Below are 25798 nucleotides of genomic sequence, written 5' to 3' on the forward strand. Positions count from 1 at the left end.
ACCATCAGTAACACACTACGCCGCCAGGGACTCAAATCCTGCAGTGACAGACGTGTCCCCCTGCTTAAGCCAGTACATGTCCAGGCCCGTCTGAAGTTTGCTAGAGAGCATTTGGATGATCCAGAAGAAGATTGGGAGAATGTCATATGGTCAGATGAAACCAAAATATAACTTTTTGGTAAAAACTCAACTCGTCGTGTTTGGAGGACAAAGAATGCTGAGTTGCATCCAAAGAACACCATACCTACTGTGAAGCATAGGGGGTGGAAACATCATGCTTTGGGGCTGTTTTTCTGCAAAGGGACCAGGACGACTGATCCGTGTAAAGGAAAGAATGAATGGGGCCATGTATCGTGAGATTTTGAGTGAAAACCTCCTTCCATCAGCAAGGGCATTGAAGATAAAACGTGGCTGGGTCTTTCAGCATGACAATGATCCCAAACACACCGCACGGGCAACGAAGTGGCCTAGCCAGTCTCCAGATCTCAACCCCATAGAAAATCTTTGGAGGGAGTTGAATGTCCGTGTTGCCCAGCAACAGCCCCAAAACATCACTGCTCTAGAGGAGATCTGCATGGAGGAATGGGCCAAAATACCAGCAAGAGTGTTTGAAAACCTTATGAAGACTTACAGAAAACGTTTGACCTCTGTCATTGCCAACAAAGGGTATATAACAAAGTATTGAGATAAACTTTTGTTATTGACCAAATACTTATTTTCCACCACAATTTGCAAATAAATTCATTTTTCTCATTTTGTCTGTCATAGTTGAAGTGTACCTATGATGAAAATTACAGGCCTCTCTCATCTTTTTAAGTGGGAGAACTTGCACAATTGGTGGCTGACTAACTACTTTTTTGCCCCACTGTACATAGCATGTGTGCAGCGCAGTTGGAGCTTTGCCCCACAGTAAGGACCTGTCTTGTTAGTGTTCGTCGTCCGTTCGTTCTCAGGGCGACAACATGCGTCAGCGTCATGGAGATGGTTGCCATGTTCCGGTGCAGCACCACCTCTTCATCAACTTGAAGAGCTTCACCTATAACACCATCAGCGAGGACGCAGATGTCTTCTTCTCCCTCTACGACACCCGCGATAACAAACAGATCAGGTCGCTACACGCACAGTCAACACTCTATACACACACAGGACACACACAAAAAGGACACATTCACACACAGGACATATTCACACATCCTCTACATGAACACGTGAAAGAACATGCTGGTCAGGTACTTGAGGGAGGACCACAGGACACACGTGGACACCTTTTCCCTCTATGATGCACATGACAATAAGCAGACTACTGGAGGGAGGGTTGCAGGACACACACACACACACATGTAAACATATAGGCAGGGGCATCATGCACCCATTATTTTAGAGAGGGCATGAATTACACAAGGGTGGGGGGGGGGGGTGATAGGAAATCAGATAATTTTTTATTTTTCAAACAAATGAAACAGCTTTTTCCAGCACTCTATCGCCATAATCATTGTGGCTAATTCTATGTAAAAAAAAATATATAGCATACCTCTTTGCCTGTTCAATTGTCATTTTAATTTATCAATCAAATTGATTATTTAAGAACTTGTTTGCCTAGGAGTTTTCTATAACTGCCACCCTTGTATATAGTCTCATAACCCAATAATTAAAGCAATTTTTGTATATTTCTAAAGTCTAGCAACCTTGCCAGCAGGCATGGCAGCTAAGATAGTTAGACAAGCTACTCTAACTTGATTGATAGTCTGAAATGGCTTGATAGCTAGTTATGAGATTGGGAGATTGGGAACCTATCTGGGCTAGCTAAAGCCACGAGGCTAGTATTATAGAGAGACAACCAAACATTTTAATTTGATTTAATCATCAAGAAGGTGTCATTGGCTAAATCAGGGGTTCCAAAACTTTTTGGGCCCACGACCCCATATCTGAAAATTCTTGCGACCCCATCCATGTGAAAGAAATTATGTAATTAACAGCCAGTGTTTACTTTTTTATTTGGGGCTATGGCAGCCAATTGAAAAGTATTCTAACAGTATTTCTAATTTTCTCAACTCATACTCACATACTTTTAATGTTGGGCAGTTAATTGAAAATTAGTCTGACATAATGTCTGTTATTTCACCACCACTAATGAGATGGGTGTGTTTGATGCGTGTCGCATCGGAGCTTCTCAAAGTCAGGGGGCGTGGTCGACAATGTGCACCTCATCTCTGCTGTCACATCCAGCCTGGATCAATATTGGGTATTAATGCAGACGAGAGCACTGAATCCAGCTTCACATAGATATGAGCTGGCAAAGGGTAGCCTACCATTGCATTTTTAATTTTATTATTATATATTTTTTTACTTTTATCCCTTTTTCTCCCCAATTTTGTGATAGCCAATTCATAGTTAGTCTTGTCCCATCGCTGCATCTCCCCTACAGACTTGGGAGAGGAGAAGGTCGAGCGTCATGGGTCCTCCGAAACACGACCCTGCCAAGCTGCGCTGCTTCTTGACACACTGCTCACTCAACCCGGAAGCCAGCCGCAAGAATGTGTCGGAGGAAACACCAGCTTGCAGGCGCCAGACCTGCCACAAGGAGTCGCTAGAGTGCGATGGGATAAGGAAATCCCGGCCGGCCAAACACTCCCCTAACCCGGTCAAAGCTGGGCCAATTGTACGCCGCCTCATTGGTCTCCCGGTCACGGCCAGCTGTGATACAGCCTGGGATCGAACCCAGGTCTGTAGTGACGCCTCAAGCACTGCCATGGCCTACCATGAATTTTATGGTTCTTTCAAGACAATTGGGAAAATATGAGGCCAAAGCATGACATCAGGTATCTTTAGGTCGGAAAGTCAGAACTCTAGAAAGCGGTACGAGTTCCCAGGTTGGAATTCCGAGTTGGGTGACTGTTCAAAAGGATTTTCTTTCCCAGGTCCCAGTGGTCTCAAGTGCACTGAAGTCATAAGTCAGGTGTTTTCTAGTTTCCAGGTTCTTTTTGAACACTATTCATTCCCTTTGGGTCAGGAATTGAAAATCCTCCGTAGTGAATGCGTTGTCTGCAGCATTCGGTCAAATGACAGCTCGATCAGCTGTTCGATTCCACTTACCGGCATGTCAACTGAGCCAGGATCACAGGGAAACGGATTGGGAAGTAGGTCCGTCCAAAAGTGCTCTTCAAAGCGTTGGATTTGAGCAGTCATCATACTGATACTGTTTTCTGTTATTTTCTATTCATTACACAGAAAGTCAACCAAGTCTGTTTTTTTTATATCCATTGTGAGTAACAACAGCTCCTCTCTCAATGTAAAACATCTTTCCATCACTCCCTCTCAATAACCACCAAGCTTCAGTGTGAAATAGAACATCATCATGCTCTGATCCCATGTTTCCACATAGTTTTGTGAACAGGCGTGTGCTCAGTGGATGTGGTTTGATGTAGTTTACAATCAAAGTTACCTGCTGTAGTATATCTCCCAGTTCTGTGCTCACTGCTCTTTTGCCGCCAGTTGCTCTCGGTGGATCATAAAATGTGTCCATATGGGAGAACTTGAGTGCAGAGGACTGGCCTCTCTCCCGTGATAGATGGAACCCCATCTGTGTAAAAGACCACCATTCAATCCCATATGGAATCAGTTTTTCGTCAATATAGCCAAACAGCACACTGAAAAACCCATATGCGTTTCATGCTCAGGAATCCTGACACAAAACAATATGTCCTTGTGAAAAACATCCCATGACATGTACAGTGCCTTCGGAAAGTATTCAGACCCCTCCTAAAATGTTTAAAATAAAACCATTTCCTCTGCAATATATACACAAGACCCCATAATAACAAAGAAAAAACACATGTTTTTTTACATAAGTATTCAGACCATTTGCTATGAGACTCGAAATTGAGCTCAGGTGCATCCTGTTTCCATTGATCATCTTTGAGATGTTACTACAACTTGGTGTCCACAGGTGGTAAACTCAATTACTTTGACATGATTTGGAAAGACACACACCTGTCTATATAAGGTTCCACAGTTGACAGTGCATGTCAGAGCAAAAACCAAGCCATGAGGTCGAAGGAATTGTCCGTAGAACTCAGAGACAGGATTGTGTCGAGGCACAAACATGGGGAAGTGTACCCAAACATATCTGCAGCATTTAAGGTCCCATAGAGCACAGTGGCCTCCATCATTCTTAAATGGAAGAAGTTTGGAACCACCAAGACTCTTCCTAAAGCTGGCCCCCCGGCCAAACTGAGCAATCGGTGGAGAAAGGCCTTGGTCAGAAAAGTGACCAAGAACTCGGTGGTCACTCTGACCAAGCTCTAGAGTTCCTCTGTGGAGATGGAAGAACCTTCCAGAAGGACAACCATCACTGCACCACTCCACCAATTAGGCATTTATGGTAGAGTGGCCAGATGGAATCTACTCTTCAGTAAAAGGCACATGACTGCCCGTTTGGTGTTTGCCAAAAGGCACCGTAAGACTATCAGACCATGAGAAACAAGATTCTCTGGTGTGATGAAACCAAGATTGAACTCTTTGGCCTGAATGACCAGCGTCACGTCTGGAGGAAACCTGGAACCATTCCTACGGTGAAGCATGGTGGCGGCAGCATCATCATCATGCTGTGGGAAGGGACTGGAAGACTAGTCAGGATCGAGGCAAAGATGAACGGCGCAAAGAACAGAGAGTTCCTTGATGAAAACCTGCTGCATAGCGCCCAGGACCTCAGACTGGGACAAAGGTTCACCTTTCAACAGGACAACAAACCTAAGCACACAGCCAAGAAAACGCAGGAGTGGCTTCGGGACAAGTCTCTGAATGTCCTTGAGTGGCCCAGCCAGAGCCCGGACTTGAACCATTTACTTACCATTTACTTATGTTAATGTGATATTTCAGTTTTATTGCTTTTATAAATGAGCAAAAAATTCTAGGTATGGGTGTATTGTGTTTCTTTTTTTCTTTTTCTTTATTTCGCCTTTATTTAACCAGGTAGGCCAGTTGAGAACAAGTTCTCTTTTACAACTGTGACCTGGCCAAGATAAAGCAAAGCAGTGCGACACAAACAACAACACAGAGTTACACATGGAATAAACAAGCATACAGTCAATAACACAATAGAAGACAGAAACCCAGCCTAAAACCCCAAACAGCAAGCAATGCAGGTGTAGAAGCACGGTGGCTAGGAAAAACTCCCTAGAAAGGCCAAAACCTAGGAAGGAACCAAGAGAGGAACCAGGCTATGAGTGGTGGCCAGTCCTCTTCTGTCTGTGCCGGGTGGAGATTATAACAGAATATACAAATATGTTGACATCCCTGTTAGTTTACATTTCTCCTTTGCCAGGATAATCCATCAACCTGACATGTGTTGCATATAAAGAAACTGATTAAACAGCATGATAATTACACAGGTGCACCTTGTGCTGGGGACAATCAAAGGCCACTCTTAAATATGCATTTTTTTCACACAACATAATGCCACAGATGTCCTAATTTTGAGGGAGTGTGCAATTGGCATGCTGACTGCAGGAATCTCCACCAGCGCTGTTGCCAGAGAATTGAATGTTCATTTATCTACCATAAGCGTCTCCAACGTCCTTTTAGAGAAATTGGCAGTACTTCCAACCGGCCTCACAACCGCAGACCAGGCCCTCCACGCCCAGCTTCTTCACCTGAGGGATCGTCTGAGACCACCAGGACAGTTGATGAAATTGAGGAGTATTTCTGTATTTCTGTAATAAAGTCCCTTTGTGTTGTGGGGAAAAACTAATTTTGATTGGCTGGGCCTGGCTCCCCAATGGTTGGGCCTGGCTCCCAAGTAGGTAGGCCTATGCCCTCCAAGGCCCACCCATGGCTGCGCTCTGCCCAGTCATGTGAAATACATAGATTAGGGCCTAATAAATGTATTTCAATTGACTGATTTCCTTTTATGAACTCCAACTTAGTAAAATCATTGAAATTGTAGCATTGTTCTGTTCAGTGTATATATGTTTTAAATATCTACAGTAACAGTCAAACGTTTGGACACACCTACTCATTCAATGTTTTTTATTTATTGTACTATTTTCTACATAGTATAATAAATGTAAAGGCATCAGAACTATGAAATAACACATATGGAATCATGTAGTAACAAAATAAGTGTTATTTTAGATTCTTCAAAGTAGCCACCCTTTGCCTTGATGACAGCTTTGCACACTCTTGGCATTCTCTCAACCAGCATCATGAGGTGACCTGGCATGCATTTCAATTAACAGGTGTGCCTTGTTCAAAGTACATTTTTGGAATTTCTTTCCTTCTTAATGCCTTTCAGCCAATCAGTTGTGTTGTGACAAGGTAGGGATGGTATACAGAAGATAGCCCTATTTGTACACACACCCCCCACTCACAACATGTCACCCTTAGCGCAAGGTCACTTCGCTCATGTGTCCTGTTTACACACGATACAGGACTGCTCAGGGTTCCTTTCACGTTGTAAATAGATTATTTATCTCAATGGGACTTCCTGGTTTTAATAAGGATTCAATTAAAAACAATGTGCCTTAATTCATGTTATATTCTGTATGTTGTATCTCCCTTCTTAGTGAGAAGTTTATGGTGAGACTAAACAAAAATGGAGGGCCAAAGAACCCAGAGAAAGTGGACCGTCTGTGTGCTCTCTTCACGGTAACTCTTCGCTCTCCGCACTCACATGACGCCACTGATAAACACTCATATGATTTTAGCTTTGGATGAACTATTCATGGATTATGTGATTCAACAGCAATAACAAATAATGTAGTTACCTAATGTGGAAACATCCATGCACTGTAAGTCGGCTACAGTGTCTTGTGTTAATGGTTGTTTTGTCCTTAGGATCTGAGCAGTAAGGACTTGAAGAGAGACCTGTACATTGTGACACATGTCATACGAACTGGTGAGCCTATGTGAAACGGAGTAACAGAAATATCACAATGTGATTTCCAGGAAAGCTATTACTCATGTGGAGCTAATGCATTGTTGTTTTTGTTGTTGTTGTATCCAGGTCGTATGTTGTTGAATGACTCAAAGAAGGGTCTGCCCCACGTGCAGTACAGGAGACCGTACGGCTGTGCTGTCCTGGCCATGAGTGACGTGTTCCACACCATCACTGACCTCAAAGAGGAGAAGGACTTTGTACTCAAAGTTTACACGTGAGTCACAGTCTACATTTTAGTCAAGATCTTATCCAGAGCGATTTACAATTAACCAACCTTTTTCTAAATACTAAAGCAATATTTAGCTGACACCACATACTACATGTAGCTGGAGTCCTGGTAAATATGGAGGCCATCTAAATGGATGTTAGTAGCCAGAATAACTGACTACTAACAATGTAATGTGTCATCAGCCTTTTACAAAGATATCTCCATTAAAATGACTGTGAAAAAGACTCCAGAGACAGCACCATTGGTTGGAATTCCACTGTGTTTACTGAGGCATGATGTTCTACCAATGTTCTGTGAATGTTCCCAACCAAGGGCTTGACTGTGTTGATGCGCTTTGTTTTTGGACCAGAATGATAATGAAGTGTCCTCTGGAAAATCAATATCTGTTCAACCAGGGCCTAAGATTGTGCTCCTGGCGTGATGGGAATCTGGCTCACTCTGTTAGGCACCATGCAAGAGACACTCCTGTAACCCGCCAAGCAATGAAGGCATGAGTGAGCGACAGAGAGAGAGAGAGAGAGAGAGAGAGAGAGAGAGAGAGAGAAAGAGAGTGTGAGAGTGCAAGTCAGAGAGATAGACAGAGAGAGAGTGTGTGTGTGCGTATGAGAAAGGAGGGAGATGACACTTAGACAAAGTTAGAGGAGTAGTAGAAGGGAAAATAACACTGAGCTAAGCATTCTGAGGCAGTGACTCAACAGATAGCTATAACGCATGTGCGTCCTCCTATCCTCCTTCTCTCTTCCCCCTCTCCTCCTCCTCTCCTCCCCCTCTTCCTCAGCATTCGGCCTCTGTCAGGACTCTGTCAGGGCTTTTGGATGTGGTCTAGATAGCCCGACGCTACTGTTTTCTACTGTTTTCGATGCCCTTTTATCCACATTGCAGAAGGACATCTAAAGGAGCTTGCTCTACACTAAATGAATTATAGAAATGAATTGCAGTATAACGTTAACTCTTGTTATGATGATGATTATTATCAGCCCTATGCACGTCTCCTCAGAGGAAAAAGCGAGCAGCGTTTTGAGTGTAGAGCAGAGCTGCCACTGAACTGTCTTCACCTATAAGGGGTTCCCGTGTTGCGCAGCGGTTTAGGCACTGCATCTCAGTGCAAGAGGCGTCACTATAGTCCCTGGTTCGAATCCAGACTGTATCATATCCAGTCGTGATTGGGAGTACCATAGGGCAGCGCACAATTGGCCCAGCGTCGTCTGGATTTGGCCGGGGTAGGCCATCACTGTAAATAAGAATTTGTTCTTAACTGACTTGCCTAGTTAAATAAAGGTAAAATACAAATAAATAAGGCTCCAGCCTGTGCTTTCCCCCCATTCCTCTCCCAGGGGCCCACTGGCCTACAGTAATGAAAAAGCCTGGTGGAGAGGGCGTAGAGGAGGAAAGGAGAGAAGAGAGAGCGGACTGTCAGCTCAGCTTAGAGGCCTGTGCTTTTGGGGTAATGTGCTGCTTGATAGCATGTCCCCCCACTGGTTTCTTTTCGCTTCAGGGACACAACCGTCCCCATCTCCCCATCTCTCCCCCTCTAATGTGTGTGTCATTAATGCTTCTCTCTATTTTCTCTCTATTTTCTATCTTTCTTCTCTGTATCTTCTCTGTATCTTCTTTCTTTCTCTGTATCTTCTCCGTATCTTCTCTCTTTATCTGTATCTTCTCTCTATCTTCTCTGTGTCTTCTCTCTTTCTCTGTATCTTCTCTGTATCTTCTCTCTTTCTCTGTATCTTCTCTCTTTCTTCGCTGTCTTCTCTCTATCTTCTCTCTGTCTTCTCTCTTTCTCTGTATCTTCTCTCTATCTTCTCTATCTTCTCTCTATCTTCTCTCTTTCTCTGTATTTTCTCTGTATCTTCTCTCTTTCTCTGTATCTTCTCTGTATCTTCTCTGTATCTTCTCTCTTTCTCTGTATTTTCTCTGTATCTTCTCTGTATCTTCTCTCTTTCTCTGTATCTTCTCTGTATCTTCTCTGTATCTTCTCTCTTTCTCTGTATCTTCTCTGTATCTTCTCTCTTTCTTCTCTGTCTTCTCTCTTTCTCTGTATCTTCTCTGTGTCTTCTCTCTTTCTCTGCATCTTCTCTGTATCTTCTCTCTGTCTTCTCTCTATCATCTCTGTCTTCCCTCTATCTTTTTCTCCAGATGTAATAATGAGAACGAGTGGTTTCAGATCCACGAGAACATCATACGCAAGTCCAGCACAAAGTACTCAGCCCCTAGCACCAACTATGGTACATATGATGATCATTCATCCTCTGGGGCCAGGGTTTTGGTCCGTTCCATTTCAATGGCAATCAATTCAGGAAGTCATTGGAATTCCATTTCAAGAACTTGAGAAATCCTCATTGAAGAAAAATGGTTTTCCATTTTTTTTATTGAAATGGCAATTAGTCTCCTAAATTGACTGAATTGAAATGGACTTCTAGGACATTACACGTTAAAGGATGTGATTAACCAACTGACAAAGAAGGTAAAGTATATAGAACGTTTCGTTTCAGCTTTGAGACAGACGTTACCGGCCATGTCTGTCTTAGAGGTCCTCCAAGGTTAAATCAGATATTCATTGTCATAATGGCGTATTGATCACCATGACTATGTCAATCAGCATTAAGGATAAGCTGAAGGAAAGGGCTCTCATTATTGACGTTTCATTGCACATGTACTGGATACATCCACAATGTGATGATGCAGAGGAAATGTGTTCTGTGGTTCCACATGTCAGTTCAAACAGACCTCCATTTTATTTAGACTGATAGAATGTCTGTATTGCATGCATCTTCATGTTGCTCAGTATTGTCTTTTTAGTGCTTCACACTGGTATATTTCTGTAGCATAATATGAGTCACTGAATTCCGTCATCTTGTCTTGTTCCATACCCTTCTCTCTTTTTCTATTCCTAATGCCACCCCACCTTTTTTTCTCTCTCCTTTCCTCGCTGTGACTTTATCTCTCCATCCATGCTCCTGTCTGTCTCTTCCTCCCCCGCACTCTGACTAATGTCCCTTAAATACCCCTCTATTCCTCCCTCCCCTCTTTCTCTCTCTTTCATTCTCTCTCTCCTCTCTCTTTCTCTATCCCTTATCCTTCTCCTCCCTCTCCCTTCTCTTCCTCTTTCCCATACCTCCCTCCCTCCCTCCTTCCCACTCCCCCTCCCTCCCTCCCTCCCTCCCTCCCTCCCTCCCTCCCTCCCTCCCTCCCTCCCTCCCTCCCTCCCTCCCTCCCTCCCTCCCTCCCTCCCTCCCTCCATCCCTCTCACACTCCCTCTCCATCACTTCCCAGGCCTCATCATCTCTCTACAGCTGCTGCGGGGGGAGCTGGATCAGATCAGGAGGGAGAACCAGGCTGTGTTCAGCAGGGCTCTGGCCATCACACGCAAACTGGGCTTCCCTGATGTCATCATGCCAGGTGAGGGGTAGGGGATAGGGAGTAGTTGGTAGGGGATAGGGAGTAGAGGGTAGGGGGTAGAGGGGAGGGTGTAGGGCGTAGGGGATAGGGAGTAGAGGGTAGGGGATAAGGAGTAGGGAGTAGAGGGTAGGGTGTAGGGAGTAGAGGGTAGGGGATAGGGAATAAAGGGTAGGGGATAGGGAGTAGAGGGTAGGGGGTAGGGGGTAGGGAGTAGTTGGTAGGGGATTAGGGAGTAGAGGGTAGGGTGTAGGGTGTAGAGGGTAGGGGATAGGGAGTAGTTGGTAGGAGATAGGGAGTAGTTGGTAGGGGATAGGGAGTAGAGGGTAGGGTGTAGGGAGTAGAGGGAAGGATGTAGGGAGTAGAGGGTAGGGTGTAGGGGGTAGGGGATAGGGAGTAGTTGGTAGGAGATAGGGAGTAGTTGGTATGGGATAGGGAGTCGAGGGTAGGGTGTAGGGAGTAGAGGGAAGGATGTAGGGAGTAGAGGGTAGGGTGTAGGGGGTAGGGGATAGGGAGTAGAGGGTAGGGTGTAGGGAGTAGAGGGTAGGGTGTAGGGGCTAGGGGATAGGGAGTAGAGGGTAGGGTGTAGAGGGTAGGGTGTAGAGAGTAGAGAGTAGGGGATAGGGAGTAGAGGGTAGGAGGTAGAGGGTAGGGTGTAGGGAGTAGAGGGTAGGGTGTAGGGAGTAGAGGGTAGGGGTAGGGGATAGGGAGTAGAGGGTAGGTGATAGGGAGTAGAGGGTAGGGTGTAGGGGCTAGGGGATAGGGAGTAGAGGGTAGGGGGTAGGGGGTAGAGGGTAGGGTGCAGGGAGTAGAGGGTAGGGTGTAGGGAGTAGAGAGTACGGGATAGGGAGTAGAGAGTAGGGGTTAGAGGGTAGGGAGTAGAGGGTAGGGTGTAGGGAGTAAAAGGTAGGGTGTAGGGGATAGGGAGTATAGAGTAGGGTTTAGGGAGTAGAGAGTAGGGGGTAGAGGGTAGGGAGTAGATGGTAGGGTGTAGGGAGTAGAGGGTAGGGTGTAGGGAGTAAAAGGTAGGGTGTAGGGAGTAGAGGGTAGGGTGTAGGGAGTAGAGGGTAGGGTGTAGGGGATAGGGAGTAGAGGGTAGGGAGTAGAGGGTAGGGGATAAGGAGTAGAGGGTAGGGTGTAGGGAGTAGAGGGTATGGTGTAGGGAGTAGAGGGAAGGATGTAGGGAGTAGAGGGTAGGGTGTAGGGGGTAGGGGATAGGGAGTAGAGGGTAGGGTGTAGGGAGTAGAGGGTAGGGTGTAGGGGCTAGGGGATAGGGAGTAGAGGGTAGGGTGTAGGGGGTAGAGGGTAGGGTGCAGGGGGTAGGGGATAGGGAGTAGAGGGTAGTGTGTAGAGGGTAGGGTGTAGAGAGTAGAGAGTAGGGGATAGGGAGTAGAGGGTAGGAGGTAGAGGGTAGGGTGTAGGGAGTAGAGGGTAGGGTGTAGGGAGTAGAGGGTAGGGGTAGGGGATAGGGAGTAGAGGGTAGGTGATAGGGAGTAGAGGGTAGGGTGTAGGGGCTAGGGGATAGGGAGTAGAGGGTAGGGGGTAGGGGGTAGAGGGTAGGGTGCAGGGAGTAGAGGGTAGGGTGTAGGGAGTAGAGAGTACGGGATAGGGAGTAGAGAGTAGGGGTTAGAGGGTAGGGAGTAGAGGGTAGGGTGTAGGGAGTAAAAGGTAGGGTGTAGGGGATAGGGAGTATAGAGTAGGGTTTAGGGAGTAGAGAGTAGGGGGTAGAGGGTAGGGAGTAGATGGTAGGGTGTAGGGAGTAGAGGGTAGGGTGTAGGGAGTAAAAGGTAGGGTGTAGGGAGTAGAGGGTAGGGTGTAGGGAGTAGAGGGTAGGGTGTAGGGAGTAGAGGGTAGGGTGTAGGGGATAGGGAGTAGAGGGTAGGGAGTAGAGGGTAGGGGATAAGGAGTAGAGGGTAGGGTGTAGGGAGTAGAGGGTAGGGGTAGGGGATAGGGAGTAGAGGGTAGGGGGTAGGGAGTAGAGGGTAGGGTGTAGGGAGTAGAGGGTAGGGTGTAGGGTGTAGGGAGTAGAGGGTAGGGTGTAGGGAGTAAAAAGTAGGGTGTAGGGGGTAGGCGATAGGGAGTAGTTGATAGGAGATAGGCAGTAGAGGGTAGGGGATAGGGAGTAGTTGGTAGGGGATAGGGAGTAGAGGGTAGGGTGTAGGGAGTAAAGGGTAGGGTGTAGGGGGTAGGCGATAGGGAGTAGTTGATAGGAGATAGGCAGTAGAGGGTAGGGGATAGGGAGTAGTTGGGAGGGGATAGGGAGTAGAGGGTAGGGTGTAGGGGGTAGGCGATAGGGAGTAGTTGATACTAGATAGGGAGTAGTTGGGAGGGGATAGGGAGTAGAGGGTAGGGTGTAGGGGATAGGGAGTAGAGGTTAGGGTGTAGGGGCTAGGGGATAGGGAGTAGAGGGTAGGGTGTAGGGGGTAGAGGGTAGGGGGTAGGGGATAGGGAGTAGAGGTTAGGGTGTAGGGGCTAGGGGATAGGGAGTAGAGGGTAGGGGGTAGAGGGTAGGGTGCAGGGGGTAGGGGATAGGGAGTAGAGGGTAGGGTGTAGAGGGTAGGGTGTAGGGAGTAGAGTGTAGGGGATAGGGAGTAGGGTGTATGGAATAGGGAGTAGAGGGTAGGGTGTAGGGAGTAGTTGGTAGGGTGTAGGGGATAGGGAGTAGAGGGTAGGGGGTAGGGAGTAGAGGGTAGGGGATAGGGAGTAGAAGGTAGGGTGTAGGGAGTAGAGGGTAGGGGATAGGGAGTAGAGGGTAGGGAATAGGGAGTAGAGAGTAGGGGATAGGGAGTAGAGGGTAGGGTGTAGGGAGTAAAAGGTAGGGTGTAGGGAGTAGAGGGTAGGGTGTAGGGGATAGGGAGTAGAGGGTAGGGGATAGGGAGTAGAGGGTAGGGGATAGGGAGTAGAGGGTAGGGGATAGGGAGTAGAGAGTAGGGGATAGGGAGTAGAGGGTAGGGTGTAGGGTGTAGGGAGTAGAGGGTAGGGTGTAGGGAGTAAAATGTACGTTGTAGGGAGTAAAGGGTAGGGTGTAGGGAGTAGAGGGTAGGGGTTAGGGAGTAGTTTGTAGGGGATAGGGAGTAGAGGGTAGGGTGTAGGGAGTAGAGGGAAGGATGTAGGGAGTAGAGGGTAGGGGGTAGGGGATAGAGGGTAGGGTGTAGGGGCTAGGGGATAGGGAGTAGAGGGTAGGGTGTAGGGGCTAGGGGATAGGGAGAAGAGGTAAGGATGTAGGGAGTAGGGGGTAGGGGATAGGGAGTAGAGGGTAGGGTGTAGGGAGTAGAGGGTAGGGGTAGGGGATAGGGAGTAGAGGGTAGGGTGTAGGGAGTAAAAGGTAGGGTGTAGGGAGTAGAGGGTAGGGTGTAGGGAGTAGAGGGTAGGGGATAGGGAGTAGTTGGTAGGGGATAGGGAGTAGTTGGTAGGGGATAGGGAGTAAAGGGTAGGGTGTAGGGAGTAGAGGGTAGGGTGTAGGGGGTAGGGGATAGGGAGTAGTTGGTAGGAGATAGGGAGTAGAGGGTAGGGTGTAGGGAGTAGAGGGAAGGATGTAGGGTGTAGAGGGTAGGGGGTAGGGGATAGAGGGTAGGGTGTAGGGGCTAGGGGATAGGGAGTAGAGGGTAGGGGCTAGGGGATAGGGAGAAGAGGGAAGGATGTAGGGAGTAGGGGGTAGGGGATAGGGAGTAGAGGGTAGGGTGTAGGGAGTAGAGGGTAGGGGTAGGGGATAGGGAGTAGAGGGTAGGGTGTAGGGAGTAAAAGGTAGGGTGTAGGGAGTAGAGGGTAGGGTGTAGGGAGTAGAGGGTAGGGGATAGGGAGTAGTTGGTAGGGGATAGGGAGTAAAGGGTAGGGTGTAGGGAGTAAAGGGTAGGGTGTACTGGGTAGGCAATAGGGAGTAGTTGGTAGGAGATAGGGAGTAGAGGGTAGGGTGTAGGGAGTAGAGGGAATGATGTAGGGAGTAGAGCTTAGGGGGTAGGGGATAGGGAGTAGAGGTTAGGGTGTAGGCGCTAGGGGATAGGGAGTAGAGGGTAGGGTGTAGGGGGTAGAGGGTAGGGTGCAGGGGGTAGGGGATAGGGAGTAGAGGGTAGGGTGTAGAGGGTAGGGTGTAGGGAGTAGAGTGTAGGGGATAGGGAGTAGAGAGTAGAGGGTAGGATGTAGGGGATAGGGAGTAGGGTGTATGGGATAGGGAGTAGAGGGTAGGGTGTAGGGAGTAGTTGGTAGGGTGTAGGGGATAGGTAGTAGATGGTAGGGTGTAGGGGGTAGAGGGTAGGGGATAGGGATTAGAGGGTAGGGTGTAGGGAGTAGAGGGTAGGGGATAGGGAGTAGAGGGTAGGGGATAGGGAGTAGAGGGTAGGGTGTAGGGGGTAGAGGGTAGGGTGTAGGGAGTAGAGGGTATGGGATATGAGGTAGAGGGTAGGGGGTAGGAAGTAGTTGGTAGGGGATAGGGAGTAGTTGGTAGGGGATAGGGAGTAGAGGGTAGGGTGTAGGGAGTAGAGGGTAGGGTGTAGGGAGTAGGGGATAGGGAGTAGAGGGTAGGGTGTAGGGAGTAGAGGGTAGGGTGTAGGGGATAGGGAGTAGAGGGTAGGGTGTAGGGGGTAGAGGGTAGGGGGTAGAGGGTAGGGGGTAGGGGATAGGGTGTAGGGGGTAGGGGATAGGGAGTAGAGGATAGGGTGTTGACGGTAGGGAGAAAGGAAGAGTTCCAGAAAATAGGGCTCGTGTTTCATTCAAGGGAAGTTATTATTTAAGAGGGGATAAGCAGATGTTCAGAAGGACACCAGTTTCATTGACACAGTTGGAAACCAGTCTCAGTCCAAAATGCTCAAAATCAGATGTTTCACTTGAAATAAACCCTCAGCAGGAGTTAGGCCTATACTGAAGAGAATGTAGGCTAGGTGTTTCCTACTTTCGACAACATTTGGGTCAGAGGCTTAAAGAGATTTTCTGGTGCTTTTGTATACTTTTTAGCCAGGAGTTCTGACAGTAGCACCCACGAGCCAAAAGTGGTCTCTGAAAATTGCGTACTATGTCACATATATTTAAGATATGTTCTCTCTCTTTCGCTCTCTCTCAATTCAATTTGCTTTATTGGCATGACGTAACAATGTACATATTGCCTAAGCTTACTTTGGATATTTAATATTTTTAATATTAAGATAATAAGAATTAAAATTGTCAATAAGACAACAGTAACAACAATAACCAAGGATCAAAATAACCATACATTGAACAATAACAATAAGCATACAATAGAGGACATGTGCAGGTTGATTGGTCTGTCAAACACTGCCCCTCATCTTATGGCTGGCAGCTCTCTCTCTCTCTCTCTGCTGTATCCATTGAGCCGTTGGGCCTGCCCTGCAACCTCATTGGATAACGCTGGGCAGGCCTCTTGGTAACTGTCATTCAAATTCTGTCACTCATTGGCTATAACTCAAATTACTAGGGGGCTGGCCCACGTGGGGGGGGAACGTAGGGAAATGGCGTGGCACAGCTTTGGGAAATCAGTTGCTTTCAAACTAGGGATTTTGTGGCTAAATGAGGTAAGACAGTAATTATTCTCATAGATTATGCATGTAGGAACAGCACATTGACACATCCAGGAGATTTAAAAAAGTATTTCTTAGTCGCCAAAGTACTGGAGCATGTCTTTAAACTGTGAGCATTTGTAAACAAACAACAGAGATCTTCAAAGATTCTGTCAAAGGAGTGAAGGGCCACACAGTGTGTGTTTGTTTCATCATTTGGCATCACTCTTCTAGGGTTCCATTGAGATGAATACTACAGTGTACACACACACACACCCCTCTACTTCCTTTCACTCCGATTTAAAATACCTCCCAATACCCCTGTCAGTGACTCATCTGTCCCCAAGGAAATGAGAAAGATATAAATAACAGTCATCTGATCTTATAAATAACTGCAATATCTTCTTTCACTGTAGTCATTGATATCTTTTCCATTAAGCACTGACTCACATGGGGTGCTGAGACAGTTATTATGAGCTACTGTGTATATTAGAACAGGAGGGCCATTTTTTATTGACAAGAACAATAATGTTTGGTGTCAGCGCCGCATCCTAATTCATAATGTCCACATTCATCTGAGCTACCCAGGATCCCTTAGTTTTTCGAGCCAGATGGCTTACATCCGCAATCCTTGGCTGCTGTAGTTTAAGACTGTAGTTTAGCTCCACGTTCGGGGATATCCCAGACTTAGGATCACTTGAGGCTGAGGTAAATTATAGAAGGCAAAAACCACAGAGTATAAAGTAAAGATAAACTAACAATTCCGTGCACATGAAACATTCATTTGGTTCTGTCCTAGGAACTTGTAGAGATGTTATTGTCTCGTGGGCATTCTAAGACCTGTTCCTCTGAACTGTAGGGACACTGTAGAGAGAGAATTCTCTAGAACAGAACACTGTCATGGCTTGACTGTGTGTCCTTATCCTAGGTGACACTCGTAATGACCTGTACCTGACCCTGGAGCGAGGGGACTTTGAGAGGGGGGGCAAGAGTGTCCAGAAAAATATTGAGGTCACTGTGTATGTACTTTACGCCGATGGGGACACACTCAAGGTAACAGAGAACGTTTCTGTTGGTTTGTCGTAATTGATTTGGATTTCATGATTTCAACCATTTGACAGACCATTACACTATTATCCATCTATCTATCCATTCACCCACCCATCCATCCATCCATTCTAAAGAGTGCCTGTCCTCTCTCTATTCTCCACATCAGGACTGTATCAGTCTGGGTAGTGGGGAGCCCAACACCAGTGAACATCGCTCTTTTGTCCTGTACCACAACAACAGCCCTCGCTGGAGTGAGATGATCAAACTACCCATCCCCATAGACCGCTTCAGAGGATCACACCTGCGCTTCGAGTTCAGACACTGTTCCAGTATGTCAACAACACTGGACAGGATTTAGAAATAAAGTTATTATTGTTATCATTATTATTAACTTGATAGCAATACAGAATGGTGTCTGGTATTGTTTATGCTGTGTAGATGGCATAAAATATACAGTAATTCCTTTGTGTCTCTCCTCAGCTAAAGACAAAGGAGAGAAGAAGCTGTTTGGTTTTGCCTTCACTCCTCTGATGAGGGAGGATGGGACCACGCTGTCAGACGAGAGCCATGAGCTCTATGTCTATAAGGTGTGGTCATAGACGACACAGACATGCACACACAGGCTTACATATTCTACATTATTCTCTGTAATTTCTATCTAACACGTTTCTCTGTTGTGCCTCTGTTGCCCAGTGTGATGAGAATACAACGTTCAGTAACCAGGGCCTGTACCTGAGCATGCCCTGCTGTAAAGAGGACTTCAACAGCTGCCCCAACCTGCCCTCCACCCTGCCCTTCCAGAGGAACCCCAAGGAGACCTTCTGGGTCTCCACACAGCTCTGCTCCACCAAGCTCACTCAGAACGGTAAGGCCAGCTCACTACACTGTTTTGTACATCTCACCACACTCTATAACAGAGAATTCACAAGCCTAGCCTCAATCTTTACCCAGAGCTTCACACATGTTTTTGTGTCTGTTCTATTCTTCTCTTTTTCCAGTGGACCTCCTGGCTCTGCTGAACTGGAAAGCCCACCCTGACAAGGTGTTAGATATCTTGGGTCAACTACGCCACATCAACGGAGAGGAGATTGTCAAGGTAACACTCTTATTCAATCAATACATCTAGGAAAGACTCCTCTTTGTTGTTTGACCAAACACTAACAGATCTGTGACTAGCCTTTGTTATTGGGTTTGGGGAACTATGATGGTGTAATGCAAGTGTCAAACTCATTCCATGGATGGCCGTGTGTCTGCGGGTGTTTGCTCCTCCCTTGTACTTGATTGATGAATTAAGGTCACTAATTTGTAAGTAACTCCCCTCACCTGGTTGTCTAGGCCTTAATTGATAGGAAAAAACAAAAACCTGTGGACGCTAGGGCCTCCATGGAATGAGTCTGACACCCCTGGTTTAATGATTGAGCTGGTTCTTCTCCCCTGCAGTTCCTACGAGATGTCCTGGATACACTATTTTGTCTCCTGGATGACAACACAGATAAATACGGACCACTGGTTTTCCAGTCATTGGTATGTCAAGATGGAGAGACCAACCTCATTTAATGTAATGGAATGTAGTGTGTGTGTGTTTATGTATGTGTGTGACTCACATGTGTGAGAGTGTGCACACATGCGTGAATGCATGCATGACTGCATGTGGTGTGGCTGCAGCATACAAAAATTTTCTCCAGTATGGCTAAACCCTATCTTATGTTTTCCCCCCTGTCTGTCTGTCTGTCTTTGTGCACTCAGGTGTTTATCATCAACCTGCTCAGGGACAGTCGTTTCTACCACTTCCGGCCTGTTATGGAGGCATACATACAGAACCACTTTGCAGGAGCTCTGGCCTACAAGTAATGAACCACTTACGGTCAGGTCCAAAATTATTGGCACCCTTGATAAAGACAAACAAATAAGACTGTATAAAATAAATAAATAATATACTGAGCTATAGTGCATTCGGAAAGTATTCAGACCCCCTTGACTTTTTCCACATTTTGTTACATTACAGCCTTATTCTAAAATGGAGTAAATTGTTTTTTTCCTCATCAGTCTACACACAATACCCCATAATGACAAAGCAAAAACAGGTTTTCAGATATTTTTGAAAATTTACAAAAAAATTTTTTTTGATAATATCACATTTACTTAAGTATTCGGTCTGTTGACAGACGCAGTGATTACAGCTTCGAGTCGTCTTGGGTATGACGCTACAAGCTTGGCACATCTGTATTTGGGGAGTTTCTCCCATTCTTCTCTGCAGATCTTCTCAAGCTCTGTCAGGTTGGATGGGGAGCTTTATTGCACGGTTCAAGTCCGGGCTCTGGCTGGGCCACTCAAGGACATTCAAAGACTTGTCCCGAAGCCACTCCTGCATTGTCTTGGCTGTGTGCTGAATGTCATTGTCAGACCAGAGAATCTTGTTTCTGAGAGTCTTTAGGTGCCTTTTGGCAAACTCCAAGCGGGCTGTCATGTGCCTTTTACTAAGGAGTGGCTTCCATCTGGCCATTCTACCATAAAGGCCTAATTGGTGGTGCTGCAGAGATGGTTGTCCTTCTGGAAGCTTCTCCTATCTCCGCAGAGGAACTCTGGAGCTCTGTCAGAGTGACCATCGGGTTCTTGGTCACATCACTGACCAAGGCCCTTCTCCCCCGATTGCTCAGTTTGGCCGGGCAGCCAGCTCTAGGAAGAGTCTTGCTGGTTCCAAACTTCTTCCACTTAAAAATGATGGAGGCCACTGTGTTCTTGGGGACCTTCAGTACCTGGTTTTTGGCTAAAATGTCCTGGTACAGGCTGATATCTCCTAGCATGTTCCTAGCATGTAGACAAAGGGCATTGCCAAAATCCTGAAGTATCCCTTTAATAAGTGCCCCAGGACCAGTGGAAACAAAAGAGCCCCATAACATCAAAGATCCAACACCATATTTTACAGTAGGTATGGGGTTGTTTTCTGCTCATGCGTTCTCATTTCGATGCCTCACCCCCCCCCCCCCCCCCCACCACACACAGGGCACAGATGTCCATTCAATGTCTGTTCCACATTGGTTCAACGCAATTTCATTAAAATGACGTTGAAACAACATTGATTCAACCAGTGTGTTCCCAGTGTCATCCAACAAATATAAATGCCTGGAGTTTGCTAAAAGGTATTGGCACTTGGATTGGAAGCGGTGCGTGCTATAGTCAGATGATATGAAAATAGAGCTCTTTGTCTGTGCGCACAAGTGGTGGGTTTGGCGTCAACATGAGAATGCATGAGCAGAAAATAACCCCATACCTACTTTAAAATATGCTGTTGGATCTTTGATGTTATGGGGCTATTTTGCTTTTTAAGGTCATAAACTTTACTCTGTACCAGGACAAAAACCTGGTTACCGCGGACCGGAGGCTAAAACCTGGCCGCAATTGGATCTTCCAGCAAGACAATAACCCCAAGCACACATCAAAATCCACAAAGAAATAGTTAATTGGCCGGAAAAATAACATTTACAATGGCCATTTCAGTCTCCGGACTTGAAACCCCTTGAAAACCTGCGGTTTAAATTGAAGAAGGCAGCCGGAGGAAATCAAGGATCTGGAAGGATTCTGTATGGAGGGAGGGTCTAAGATCCCTCCCAACGTGTTCTCCAACTCATAAAACTTTAGACAACATAATCTAAAGCCACAGTGGATCAGGGGAGGTTTCCAGATGGATGAAGACTAGTAATATCTTATGATAGGGAATCATCAATATGTGTTGATATGTTTGCATTGCAGAATACTGACATGAATTATGACACCGAGGTTTGCTCTTTGATGCTGTAGTGGTCATGTAAAGGTGTACTGGATTACAAGGCCTAAAGAAAGGACACAACCAAACTCAAACCACACTACACATAATAATATCTTTATCAAGGGTGCCAATAATCTTGGACCTGACTATGACACCAGTGTACATTTTCTTTGTCTTATATGGCCATGGAATACCCCATGTTTAACACTCTTTACTCTGTGTTCTTGTAGAGAGCTGATTCGCTGTCTGAAGTGGTACATGGACCGCTCTGCTGAGGTTGTCAGACAGGATCACATCCAGGAGGCCATGAGGGTAAGGCTCACATCACATCTGTTGTCAGACAGGATCACATCCAGGAGGCCATGATGGTAAGGCTCACATTACATCTGAGGTTGTCAGACAGGATCACATCCAGGAGGCCATGATGGTAAGGCTCACATTACATCTCATCTGAGGTTGCCAGACAGGACCACATCCAGGAGGCCTTGAAGATAAGGCTCACATCACATCTGATGTCAGACAGGACCACATCCAGGAGGTCATGAGGGTAAGGCTCACATCACATCGAAGGTGGTCGGACAGGACCACATCCAGGAGGTCATGAGGGTAAAGCTCACGTCACATCAGCACATGAGAGGAGGTTTGGACAAACAGAGTGAACCCACACACTGTTAGACACTCCCAACATGCATTTCTTTACCAAACATGGAACGTTTAGACCTCACGCCTATAGATGAAAGGAAAAATGACATGAATGTCAAATAGTATAATCTAAAGCCATGGTAGATCAGGGGAGGTTTCCAGATAGATGAAGACTAGAGATATCTTATGACAGGGAATCATCAATATGTATTGATATGTTTGCATTGCAGAATACTGACATGAATTATGATACCAAGGTTTGCTCTTTGATGCTGTAATGGTCATGTAAAGGTATATTGTCTTACAAGGCCTAAAGAAAGAAACACAACCCAACTCAAACCACCACACTACACATAAAATATAGATATAAGATAATAAGATAATTGTGTTTTACAGGTAATTGTATCCTATTTCGTCCTCTGTCCACCCTGCAGGCTCTGGAGTACCTGTTGAAGTTTATCGTCCAGTCTCGGATCCTGTACTCGCGAGCGACCTGTGGTATGGAGGAGGAGCTGTTCAGGGCCAGCATCCAGGAGCTCTTCCAGTCCATCCGCTTTGTGTTGAGTCTGGACAGCCGCAGCTCAGAGACCCTCGTCTTCACACAGGTCAGAACATCAGCACTTCCGGTCTGTCTCTAGCTTGTCTTTATCCCAGAAGGGATAACTACATAGACAGATCAGTACATTTTGACTGGACTATTATGAGCTTATCGGCTCCTTTGTTCTTTGTGTTCATTTAGCTTTGATTCAATTGACATTCATTTATCAATAATTTGTCATTGATTTCATGTAATGTTTCATTTCTTTGTTGCTTTCCTGTAAAGCACTTTAAATCTGAACGAAAAACAGTCCGCCTCTTTCTCCAATTGTATTTATGTATTTTGTAAGAAGAAAAAAAAACTATTCTCATGATAGCCAATTAAATCTTGTCTCATCACTGCAACTCCCCAACGGGCTCGGGAGAAGCAAAGGTCGAGTCATCAGTCATCCGAAACATGACCCGCCTAACAGCGCTTCTTAACACCCACCTGCACCAATTTGTCGGAGGAAACACCGTTCAACTGACAACCAAAATCAGCCTGCAGGCACCCGGCCCGCCAAATCGAGTCGCTAGAGCGCGAAGAGCCAAGTAAACCCCCCCCCCCCCCCCCCCCCCCCCCCCCCCGGCCAAACCCTCCCCTAACAAGGACGACGCTGGGCCGATTGTGCTCCGCCCTATGGGGATCTTGGACACGGCCGATTGTGACACAGCCTGGGATCAAACCCAGGTCAAGCACCTCGATGCAGTGCCTTGAGCCACTCGGGAAGCACCTCTTTCTCAATTTTCAAACAGAAATGGGGTGTGCCTTTGCCTATGCTATGATCAACATAGCTTGTTCGTTATCTACCCTAGCCACTGTAGCTAGCCAGTAACTCCTCCAGTATGTGTTGTCATTTCACAGGATTTGTTTTTGAACAGAAGCTGTAGAGATCGGTAATACATGGCACTTCTGTAGCCATATATCTTATTCCTCTTTTTTTAAAGCATTAAATTACCTGGTATAATGGTGCACTGATCAGTTACAGTTTAAAGCTATTATTTTTGAATTTTTGCCCAAAGTCGACCTTTAATGCATATATAATTCAGTGGAGGCTGGTGGGAGGAGAGATAGGACTGGCTCATTGTAATTGCTGAAATGGAATAAATGGAACGGTATCACACAATTGTCACAGGCCTGCTCATAGCCTGTGGCAAAAATGAGGGGACACGAACAAGTATAGGCCAATTAAAAAATGTTTTTTATTGTAAACAAAACTATTAACTTTAAACTAAGAAAAATAAATGAGGTGTGGAAGTATCATAATGTAAGGTGTATGTAAAGTGCATGGATGCGTGAATCTGTGTGTGTGAATGACTGAGTGAAAATTATGCAAAACAAAACAAAAAACTAAAAAAACAGGTTCATACCTGGAGGAGCGGAGAGAGAGGTGAGTAGTGAGTTTAAATAGTCTGATCCCAGGTGACTCCAATCACTAACGACCCTTCTCTGCCTGCAGGAGGAACCGCCCCTGCAATGCAGAGGAGCCGTGACACCCCCCCTCCTTAAAATGAGGGTCCCACCCTCAACCCACATTCCTCCAACATATTCAAAACAATTCAAATCCCCCCCCCTACCCCCCCAAAAAAAGGTCCCAGCTCCTAGTAGTAGCCCCGTGTCCCCCCAACTGACCGTCCACCCCTCAAACTCGGCAGCCCAGGTACCTGGGGAGCAATTTAAGAGGAAAGAGGCGCAGACAGCCTGTAGGGGTCAGCAGATAGAATATACAAACTAGGTTAAAGGAGCATGGGACAGAGCATCAGCAATAATAATATCCTTACCACTAATGTGTCTAATATCAAGGTTGAATGGTTGCAAGAACAAAGCCAAACGCATCAGGCGCTGGTTGGGATTTTGCAGGGACCTCAGACAAATAAGTGGGTTTGCGATGGAGTGTCAGAAAACAAAACAGGGTAGTTTCTAATAAGAGCTACCAATTCATCAGGTTTCTCAGAGTCTAAATGATTTACCAAAACCAAGGTTTGCAAAGTCTGGGAGTTTTTCAACCGACCTTGTAAGACCTCATCTGAAACCCTAACGTCCTCCTCTTCTCCCCCTCCACCAAATTAATGCCACAAGATGCAGTGACTGGAGCAGCAGTCAACGCTGACCTCACTGCTGGAGTGCCTTCTACTTTGCTTAGATCACAGGAGTGATAACATTTTAACAGGTTCACATGGCATAATTTAGAGGACTTCCTATGACCAGGGGTTTCAATAAGATAGATTTGAACTGACACTTTACGCAACACAATGAAAAGGACCATAATATTTTGCCTGAAAAGGTGAACTTACAAGAGGCAGAAGAGCAAGTACACGATCACCGGGACTAAACTCACGCAGCTCAGTCATATTTCAGTTTCAGATTTTAGTTTCTTTCGCCAGTTCACCAGCCCTATACAACTTCAACCTAAAACCATTTACATAGTCAATAAGGTTCCGAGGTGGTTCTTCAGGCAAACAACCATCCTGCATCACTGCTAAAGGCCCACGCACCTTATGACCAAACACTAAGTCATTTGGGCTAAACCCTGTGCTTTCCTGCACTACTTCACGAGCAGCTAGTAACAGCCAAGGTAAACCCTCCTCCCAATCTGCAGACAGTTCTGTACAGTATGCACGAAGCAAGGATTTTAAAGTTTGATGAAAACGTTCCAAAGCTCCCTGGCTCTGGGCATGGAACGCAGTAGACTTGTTGTGTTTAACTTTAAGCGGTTTGAGAACCTGAGCAAATAAATGGGAGGTAAAGTTAGACCCCAGATCTGACTGGATGATTTTTGGAATCCCAAATGTTGAAATATAATGAGTTAACGCTTCAACTACTGATTTTGAATTTATGGTACGCAAGGAAAAAGCTGCCTGATATCTGGTTGCTTGACACATAAGTTAATAAGTAGCTATGACCTGACTTGGACCTTGGTAAAGGCCCAACACAATCGATAATAAGATGCTCAAAAGGTTGCCCTATGGCTGGTATTGGATACAAAGGTGCTGGCTTTACAACCTGGTTTGGCTTGCTTGTGCGCTGACACGTATCACAAGTTTTAATAAACTGAGATACATCCCGCTTTAAACGTGGCCAGAAAAAATAACGAAGTATGCGATCATAAGTTTTACGAACACCCATATGACCTGCCACATCACCATGTGAAGTTCGCAACACTTTATTTCGCAAAGTAGTAGGTACAACTATTTGAAAGACTGGTTCTCCTAGACCCTGATCATAGTGTGGAACCCATTTCCTGACCAACAGCCCATCCATAAAAAAATAACACCACATTCCTCACCACTGAATCAGGAACAACTTTATCAAACAGATCAGCCAAGTTAGTATCGGCCTTTTGCTCAGCCATCAATGATTCTCTAGAACTAGTCATCTGTTCTGTCTGGAGTTTGACCGGCAACTCAAGACTTTCTGGCTTACTCTCCATCTCCTTACGAGAGGCCGCACGGGTAACCGCAAACTGGAAATACCTCAGGAGACATACAGTTTTGATCTGGAGATTCCCTTGCAGGTGACCCTGAAGGTTGCTTCTTACAGATGTTTAGTTTGCCATCTGCCCACACCTTACTACCTGCCAAGTCATTCCCCCAAATCATGTGGACTCCCTCTACTGGCAACTGGGGTCTAACCCCAACATCTACATCACCCTCTACCAGACCATATTTTAAGGTAACTTCATGTAAAGGACAAG

The 25798-nt window shown here is 46.0% G+C and overlaps 1 protein-coding gene across 1 annotated transcript in view; it reads left to right on the forward strand.

Moving 5' to 3' along the window:
• LOC139368850 (dedicator of cytokinesis protein 3-like) overlaps positions 1-25798 on the forward strand; it is a 93365-nt gene that overhangs the window by 51894 nt on the left and 15673 nt on the right. The window contains exons 9-23 of the mRNA XM_071108264.1: positions 930-1108; positions 6564-6645; positions 6835-6895; positions 7004-7151; positions 9303-9391; positions 10440-10565; positions 16998-17122; positions 17286-17448; positions 17600-17706; positions 17813-17984; positions 18118-18215; positions 18560-18643; positions 18866-18966; positions 21116-21197; positions 21962-22132. Coding sequence (XP_070964365.1) covers positions 930-1108; positions 6564-6645; positions 6835-6895; positions 7004-7151; positions 9303-9391; positions 10440-10565; positions 16998-17122; positions 17286-17448; positions 17600-17706; positions 17813-17984; positions 18118-18215; positions 18560-18643; positions 18866-18966; positions 21116-21197; positions 21962-22132 — 1788 coding nt within the window. The remainder of the gene's footprint in view (positions 1-929; positions 1109-6563; positions 6646-6834; positions 6896-7003; positions 7152-9302; positions 9392-10439; positions 10566-16997; positions 17123-17285; positions 17449-17599; positions 17707-17812; positions 17985-18117; positions 18216-18559; positions 18644-18865; positions 18967-21115; positions 21198-21961; positions 22133-25798) is intronic.

This window comes from Oncorhynchus clarkii, chromosome 16, assembly GCF_045791955.1.
Source record: "Oncorhynchus clarkii lewisi isolate Uvic-CL-2024 chromosome 16, UVic_Ocla_1.0, whole genome shotgun sequence".
NCBI lineage: Eukaryota > Metazoa > Chordata > Actinopteri > Salmoniformes > Salmonidae > Oncorhynchus > Oncorhynchus clarkii.